Source organism: Hakea prostrata, chromosome 7 (genome assembly GCF_041222555.1).
Source record: "Hakea prostrata isolate BN-2017 chromosome 7, UWA_Hpros_2, whole genome shotgun sequence".
Classification (NCBI taxonomy): domain Eukaryota; kingdom Viridiplantae; phylum Streptophyta; class Magnoliopsida; order Proteales; family Proteaceae; genus Hakea; species Hakea prostrata.
In genome coordinates, this window is record NC_142606.1 from 24,777,032 (window position 1) to 24,785,918 (window position 8,887).

Genomic DNA, 8,887 nt, shown 5'->3' on the forward strand with positions numbered 1-8,887 from the left:
TTTCAATATTGCATTACCATGCTCTGTTCATTTCAATAATCATTTAGTCTCATCTGAATAAAACTAAACACAACTCATACAATCCAATCATTTAAATATGAGAGCATGATAATTCCACATTTAATAAGCATAAATATCATTTCAAATTCATAATTCAACATCTTAAGAATACTGTCAACATTTCAATTCAAACAGTTCAGTCAAGTCATTAAACTGTCATCCGATCCCATGCATTTCTATTCCATTCACAAGTCAATACATCCTGCATTTTCATGAATTACGTGATCAAATGGAATCACCTATTTATAACATACATGAGTTCGTCGATATTACTTACCTGTTCTCGTTCCATGCGTGTGTTTGATACTAGTTTGGTTAAAATCCGCTCTCTCTCTTGTACCCCGAACAATCAATGGCTATTTCGAATACGCAAGAACTAATAAAGAATTTTATTATTATTATTATTTTCTCTCTCCTCTCTCCTTTATTTTCTCTCTCTTCTTTAAGTTCATCATCTTCTCTCTCTTCTCCTCTCCTCCACTCCTCTTTTTTCTAATGGTTTTGCAAATTCGGTATGGGTACAACTCTCTCTCTCTCTGGTTTTTCTCTCTTTTTGTTCTAGGCCTTAATTGCTTCATTATTCTCTTTCACGCATAAATAACAAACAACAGTTTTTCAACTCCACACTCTCTCTCCTCTTGTCCCTTTCACTCCCTCTCTCTTAACCTCTTGGCTTCTTCTTCTGTTTCTCACGTTCTGTTTCTCTTTCTTTTGCTCTCTCTCACCTTAACTTCTCTTCTACACGTTTCTCAAATCTGAAATTCTTCTCTTCTCTCTCCTCTTTCTCTTCTTTGTTTACGCAGAAACACCTAGGTTATTTACATAAAGTGGTGAGATGGAATGAGGACACCCTTATGTGTCACTTCCTCTTGCTTTTATAAATTTCATAGGCATGCATTAGAAGACAATAGTCTTCCACGTGTGGAGGTGGGAGAGAGGGGAGGTGTCATCTCCTCCTTCTCTCTCCTTAACTTTCATTTTTTTATTTTATTTTTAATTATAATATAATATATATAGTAACTTACACATATATATTTAATTAAATGATTAATGGGCTTCATTATGGGCTTGTGGACCCGCTTTATTATTCTATGCATGGCGTATCTTGAGGTGCGAATATTAATACCTCTGGATTCAGAAATTTATGCTGATCATTTCCTCATTTTCAGTTCAGTCTAATTCTACTGTTGTGAGACTCACAAGCGATGTTTGACCTTGACCAAAATATCAATTAGCATCTAGCCTTATTTAAGATGTTCTTTAATTATGTTCGAAACATTTGATTAAACCATCAAACCAACCATTAGGATCCTTTAATAATCTTAAAGACTGAACAATCACACACAATAATAAAATAACAATATAAAAATATGTGGGACATCACATGTACCCATCATCTTTATCTTAAACTTTTATTTTTAATTTTTGGAGGGGGCCAAATGGTGGTATTTCACACATAAAGTGAGAGAAATAAAGAAAAAATATAGGTATTTTTAAAATTCCAAAAATTCGGGGGCCATGGCCCCCTCCGGCCCCAACGTGGCTCCGCCACTGGGTGTGGTGATTTATGGCGGTGGTGGGTAAGTTCCAACAACGCATAGGAAGAATATGCCCCCGTTCCTAAAGATTGCATATGAGATGAGATATAAAATTTGTTTAGTAATTTAATATTCGGATGATACTCTTGTCATTTCATATTAGCACTAACTGTGATCATTAAATTATGGGCTAGACTCAATTTAGTTGTGGGTTACATGTCATTTAAGTCAACTAAGGGAGTCAACACAAGTTTTGGCCCAACTAAAGTGAAATAGATATTTTTTAAAAATGATGTCAAAAATATAATTAATCATTCATAAATATATATTAATGAGTAGAATAATATAATAATATTTGTTAGAATTTTTACATCTGGGTGCCAACCAGACTAACACCATTAGTTATCATTAAATATATTTAAATTTTAAACATAAAGAGACCAAAATGCCCCTCATTATTTAATACATTGTGTTTTATATATATATATTTTTATTTTTTTTGATGCATATACATATTTTTTAACCATATAATTAACTCTTAATAACCAATTATCTCTTTTTAAAACCATATATTACACACAATGTATTAAATAATTTGACATATTTAAAATTTGAATATACTTAATAGTGACTAACGGTGTTAGTCTATTAAGACCCACACTTGATACATTGCGAGGAGTCATGTTTCCAACATTAATTTATGATCTGGTAAAGGAACCACACGTAAAAAAAACTCTATTTATTAATTTTATAAGCCAAAAAAATCTAAACTATTAGGCACGAAAGCGTTAACTGAAAAAAATCTAGATAGATTTTCCTTACATAAAAACCCTTCCCTGCATAAACTAAACCTTTTAAAGTTTTGAACACATCGTATACGTGGGCTAAAGAAAATAGTCCACCGCTTTCTAGACTTTGAAAAAGCATATATGAATGGACAAGACGTTCCACCTCTTTCAAGGTTCCACCTGTCTCTCTCTGCATGACCCCCATTAAAATGAGAAAGAAGAAAAAGAGCAAATGAGAAAGTTAGCATTTAATCATACAAATCAAATATAGCTCAGGATCAGGAGGAAAGCACGAGAAGCACGAGAGTGGTGAGCTAGGAATCAATGGCGAGTTTTGGGGGACAATGAGATTCAGAAGTTTAACTGCAACTGCAAGTACAACCCTGCTACAGTGATAAAAAAGTGAAGTTCCACAGTTCCACTAACCCATTTAGCTCAATTATTGTTTTGAATTAACTGAAAAAATTGTTGTACAGAGATTATAAAACTGGACTCGCTTTGAGTAGCTGGAAGACACAGAGACGTTTTGGGTTTGGGTGTTTGTGTCAGTGAGAAATGAGGAAGCTGAGGTGTTTTGTATTTTGGGTATTGATAGTGGCTTTACATGTTGTAACACATATAAAGGGTTCGCCGGAGTTGGTCCAAACTGCCACCAGCGATTTTAGCAGAGACGACTTCCCACCATCACCTACCTTTGTTTTCGGCGCTGGAACTTCTGCTTATCAGGTGTGTGATAATATGTTGCTTTTCTTCTTTCTTTGTAGTTCTTTCCATGTAACCTAACTTCAAAAATTTTGATGAACATGTTTGTCTGGTTGGTGGCTATGAAATTGGCTTTTTTAGTCTTTACATATTACCCAAGTGAAAGGATGAAAGTTTAAACCATATTAAACAATGCATTCGCTAAGCAGAAACCTGTGATCGGGTTAGTAACTTGATTAAATGCTCAAAAGCTACGTGATGAAAATGGAAAAAGTTATAATGGGTTTGAAGAATATGAGGGCAAAAGATCAATTTTGTGGACATCAAAAGTTGAAGTGGAATATGTACATGTAAAGAATGAAGCTCCTTAAATTCATAATTTTTTTCAATCCAGTAATTGTTAAGTACCTGGGAATGTGATTCAGGTTCAGTGTTTCTAATATGTTTTACAATGGGAAGGGGGATATTTGATGAAATTTTTGAGAGTATTACTTTAATGTATCATCATTTCTTGAAGGTTGAAGGTGCAGCCTTCGAGGATGGGAGAACTGCTAGCATCTGGGATACCTTTGCTCACTCTGGTAAGAGTTTTTTTTTGGGAGAATTGCATTATTTGTTTGTTACCTTGTTCAGCATTTCCTTCAACATAGCAGCATATGTCCCTACTAGTCTATTAAAGAAGAGATTTCTTGTGACATGGTTAGGCCAATAGGATCACAGAATTTTAGTCATTTCATGGTAACCCTCAGACAGGGTGATTACTACAGAAACATAGAAAGAATACTGTTGGGTTCATGGTTGAAAAGTTTGGCAAATATTGTGGAATGACTACTGATTTTTACAAGCTGAAATCTCCAAATTTGTTGGAATTTACCCAAATATTTGTTTTAGCCCAGGTCGAGAATCAAGATCTGACGAAAATCCAAAATTTTGAATTATGACTAGGATAGCATGCCACTAGAATCAAGAAGGCTGATGTAAAACCCTCTTAAGATTGTTAACTGAATCTGCAACCACAACTGCATTAGGCGCGGTAGCTGCACGTTGCCTTTTCTGTATTTTTTATTCACTCTTGCAAGTTGTACAGCTTTCGACGGTATGCAACCATTGGTGAATGCTGTTGTGTAAATTTTTGCATATTTTTGTTATTAACTTCCTCTGAGAACTACTAATAATTTCTGTGGCTCAATAATTTCAGGGAGATTTGGTGACAACAATGGGGATGTAGCCTGTGACACATATCACAAATATAAGGTGTGGTTCTGCTTCTTAATCCTGTATTTATTCTTTTCGTATTTGATATAGGCATGGGTTTAACTGGGTTGTATGTTCAATCTTCTCTTGTTCTTTGTGTCTTCCAGGAAGATGTCCAACTCATGGTCGATTTAGGCTTGGAAGCCTATCGATTCTCCATCTCATGGTCTAGAGTTATACCAAGTATGATGCTCTAAACAAACAGCACATTCTGCCAGTGTTATAATTGAAAATGAGATTTTTGCTGAGTTAATAATTGCAACTTCTGTTTTCATCTTGCTAATTTTTCAGATGGAAGAGGACCTGTTAATCCAAAGGGAGTACACTACTACAACAGCCTCATCAATGAACTGCTTAGCCATGGTAAAAATGTGAATGAGAGGAAATACTAGACATTATGCTCATGTTTAACCCTGTCTACTGGCAAAATTGCTTATGTTTCTTACATGTTCTTGATGCAATAGGAATTCAACCACATGTTACACTGTTCCACTATGATATCCGCAGGCACTTGAAGATGAGTATGGAGGATGGCTTAGCAGAAAGATTGTGTAATTTTCTAACTCACCTTCGCTTCTTGTATTTGTATCCTACATTTTCTCGAGACTTGAAGAAATAGGAAACATGTTGATGAGTGCTCCAAAGGCACTGATTACAGTGCATGGTTTGCACCCACTAGGCATCCTTTTTAGAGAAGGAAAGATCCATCATTTTGATTCCATCAAACAAACCTTGGTTTGATGAAAGGATTAATGTCACATAACCCACAAAAAGGACCCATTTTCTTGAATTTTCAGACTCCCTAAAACCCTAATGACAAGAACCTAGATATACCCCCAATCTACTCTTCAGATCATCACCAAATATGGAGGATCATCCCCCTACATTGTTACCTATACTCCATCCAAGTTCCATCCCATTCTAATATGAACCTAAGATTCTTTACTCCAAAGTTTCAACTGTATCAAAATTTATCCTATAGCCTTTCTAGTTCAAACTTTCTTCCCACATCAAAGCATTTGGACTTGTTTCCTATTGCCATATTGTTTCAACCTGCAGCAAACCTACAGGACCCCATTTGGGAGGCACCCCACTTTTACCACATAGTCCCAATACCAGAATTTCAAGAATCCCCTGCTTGGAATTTATTGGGTTGGTTTTGACAAGATCTTGGCTATTTAAACCTCAAACAGTTGGGGTTGCGTCAAATATTTTCTGTGCAGTGTGTCAAAATTACTCAAATTGATGCTCACATGAGTTGATGAAATACACTTTTAACTAGCCATGTCTTCATTCATTGATGTGACTGTAAGATACCCCATGTAACATTCACCACAATGGAACACATTGACTAACAAAGTAGAGTAGCTGTGCATTTTATAATACTGGTTTGTTGCATACTATAATGGTGATAATAATGTAGATGTATTTGTGGATGTAGGAAAGACTTCACAACATTTGCAGATGTGTGCTTCAGAGAATTTGGTGATAGAGTTTCACATTGGACTACCATGAATGAGGCAAATGTGTTTGTCATGGGAGGGTATGACCTAGGTATATTTCCACCAGGCCGTTGTTCTTCCCCGTTTGGCACCAATTGCACAGGAGGCTGCTCGTCAACAGAGCCTTACATTGCGACGCACAATATCTTGCTGGCTCATGCATCTGCCGCGAGGTTGTACAAGGAGAAGTACCAGGTATAAAAATTAGCATCTTTCCCTGTGGTCTCAACAGCTGCTTTGGTCAATAATGTGTATTCAGTAATTTGTTAGAAGAGCAAGATAATACTCATGTATATATAACCTTATTGAATATGCATGTATAGAATTCAATTAACACAGTTGGGTGATGTAGGCCAAACAACGTGGACTTATAGGTCTTGATATCTTAACCTATGGGTTGGTTCCTTTGACAAATTCATCAGAGGATGAGAAAGCAGCTGAGAGGGTCCATGATTTTTTCCATGGATGGTAAGTCTCTAATTCCTAAAGAATGATATAGACTATCATTTGAGTTTCTAAGACTTGTCCGATTGCAGGTTCCTGAACCCTTTAATGTTCGGTGACTATCCTGAATCTATGAAAAAGACTGTTGGCTCAAGGCTCCCTTCTTTCACCCCAATCCAATCAAAACTACTGAAAGGCTCATGTGACTTCTTTGGAATCAACCATTATAGGACAATGTACATCAAGGATGATCCTGCTAGTCTCAGTAGGAATGAAAGAGACTACTTGGGAGACATGGGTGCACAGATGTTATGTATGTTTATATTTGAACTACTCCTTGAAATTAATTGAATCTATGAACTTACTTGAGGCTTTCATTTGCTGCAGCTAATCAGGGCCGATTACCATCTGGTCAGGTAGGAACACGATACGAATGAGAGTTTGGAGTACACAGCTTCTTTATTTTATAGAGTTCATGCCTTACTGAACTAACTAATTATGTGTGAATTCAGTTTCCTATTGATCCTGCTGGTCTGCAAATTGTGTTGGAGAATTTCAAGGAAGTTTATGGCAACCCACCTGTCTACATTTATGAAAATGGTACCTCTTTCTCTACTTCTGATCACTTTGTAGGAAAAATTTCTCCCACCAAGGTAGCCATGTCACTGTATATCAATATGCCTTCATGATATGGAATGATCATAACATGTCTCCAGGCCAAATGACATTCCACAATTCTTCATCGGCTGATTCATTGAATGACCCATCAAGAGTGGAATATTTGGAAGCTTTCATGGGTGGTTTGCTCCAGTCCATAAGGTACATTATAACTTTCTTTTTGAGTAAAATTATATACAGAGCAGGGGGTTTTGGTTTCCAGTCAAGTATACTTCATTTGTTTAATTTATTTTTTTATGCTAATTGACAGAAATGGGTCAAATGCCAGAGGGTATTTCGTTTGGTCCTTCATTGATCTGTTTGAATTGTTTGATGGCCTGAGAAGCACCTTTGGGCTCTACTACGTAGATTTTGAGAGCCCAGATTTGAAGAGATATGCTAGGTACTCTGCACATTGGTACTCCAGCTTTCTCAAGGGAAGAAGTATTAAACAGTACGTACTGGATCATTAAAGCTCTAGCCATTGGTAATATGCAGTGGTTTTTACTATAAATCCACTACATGATTATGGAATTGGATTCTAGTTGATTTTGCAGATGTCCCAACAACCCTAGGATTGGGATATTGGTGATTTTAATGGATCTTATCAAGCTTATTTGGGTTTAGCAATGTTTTGCATTAAATTAATGAACTTGTTTGAAGAGGCGACAATGATTTTTTACCATCCCATGTTTAGAAAGTCTCACTCTAGTGATGAAAATTTATGGGAATTGATTAAGTTGCAGTTTTTCTTTATTTACTGTGGATTTTCAATTTTTCCTTGTTTTTTGTCCCCTCATCCCATTTCATGACAAGATCAATTTGGTAGGCAGGGGGGGCTATTCCCAGTGGATTTATTATGCTTCCAAGTCAAAAGAACTAAAATAAAGAATCAATCCATTTTATGGATGACACAATATGGATTTTTATAGGTGAGACATGTAAATCTTTTTAGAGTGAGTTTGGGTGGCTTTAAATGGGGTGGGAAAGTGAGGAGACAAGTCCTCTTAAATTAAAAAGTTGTTTCCATTGGGATTTCATTAGTGATGTTTTTTTCTTGACGGGTTCTTCGCACCTTTATCCACTGGGTTGAAGGGTTCCCTTGCATGCTTCTTTCAATTCTGTGTGTGAATCCCCCAAGGATGCCCCCTTCCTCATTCTTGTTCTCCCTTTTCCTTGGAAGTCCTCTATAGAACCATCTAATCTGATTAATTTCTCATGACTCCTAGTTTGAAATGCAAAGCCTTCAATTTGGCCCATCTTGCATTTACAGATGTTCTTATGATCTTTTTTAAAACTTTTCACTCCTCCATCTCCTCCATTATCTCCTCTCTCGCCCTCTTTGAATCCCTCTCTAGTTTATGCATCAACCTCAAAACTCAAAACTCAAAATCCTCTCTTCTTAGCCATTGTCTTGGATTTTGTTAAGGCCTCCCTCCTCTAGTTTAGGCTTTTCCCCTGGCTTCTTTCCTATTGTCTAGTTAGGGTTACCTCGGATCCCTAGAAGGTCACTCCACATCTAGGAGTGTGCCCCAATGTTGAATCACATCCCCAAAAAAATTAAATTTTGGAAGCGCAAGCTTCTCTCTTTTGTTGGCATGGTAGTCTTAATTAATCAAATCGATTTGTCTATTGGTGTAGTGTCTTCTCCCTCAATAAAGCCACCATTAGAGCTATGGAGGCCGTCTTCTGTGCCTTCCTATGGAATGGTGTGGAGTCAAGCTGCTTCACCTTTTTAGTTGGTCTATTGTATGTTTGGCTCTAAGCATGTTTCCATAATTGGGTGTCTCCCACCTCCTTAAACAAGACTCCATTTGTCACACCCCACTCAGCTAAACCAGTCATATCCGAATACCCATGGGGGTGATACACCACAAGATCTAGGTTCAGTGACAATTTCATACAACATATGATATAGCATAATTAAAAGGACATAAATAAA

General features: G+C 36.6%; 1 protein-coding gene across 1 annotated transcript; it reads left to right on the forward strand.

Annotated features, from left to right (window-relative positions):
- Positions 1-2,610: 2,610 nt before the first annotated feature.
- LOC149010751 (beta-glucosidase 11-like) lies at positions 2,611-7,698 on the forward strand. Its single transcript, XM_089163041.1, is given in 14 exon segments — positions 2,611-3,112; positions 3,606-3,669; positions 4,287-4,342; positions 4,450-4,525; positions 4,634-4,705; positions 4,807-4,839; positions 4,842-4,893; positions 5,784-6,039; positions 6,197-6,312; positions 6,381-6,601; positions 6,676-6,704; positions 6,801-6,888; positions 7,005-7,107; positions 7,217-7,698. Coding segments are annotated over 14 exon segments (1,539 nt in total). The 5' UTR covers positions 2,611-2,941; the 3' UTR covers positions 7,419-7,698.
- Positions 7,699-8,887: the final 1,189 nt, after the last annotated feature.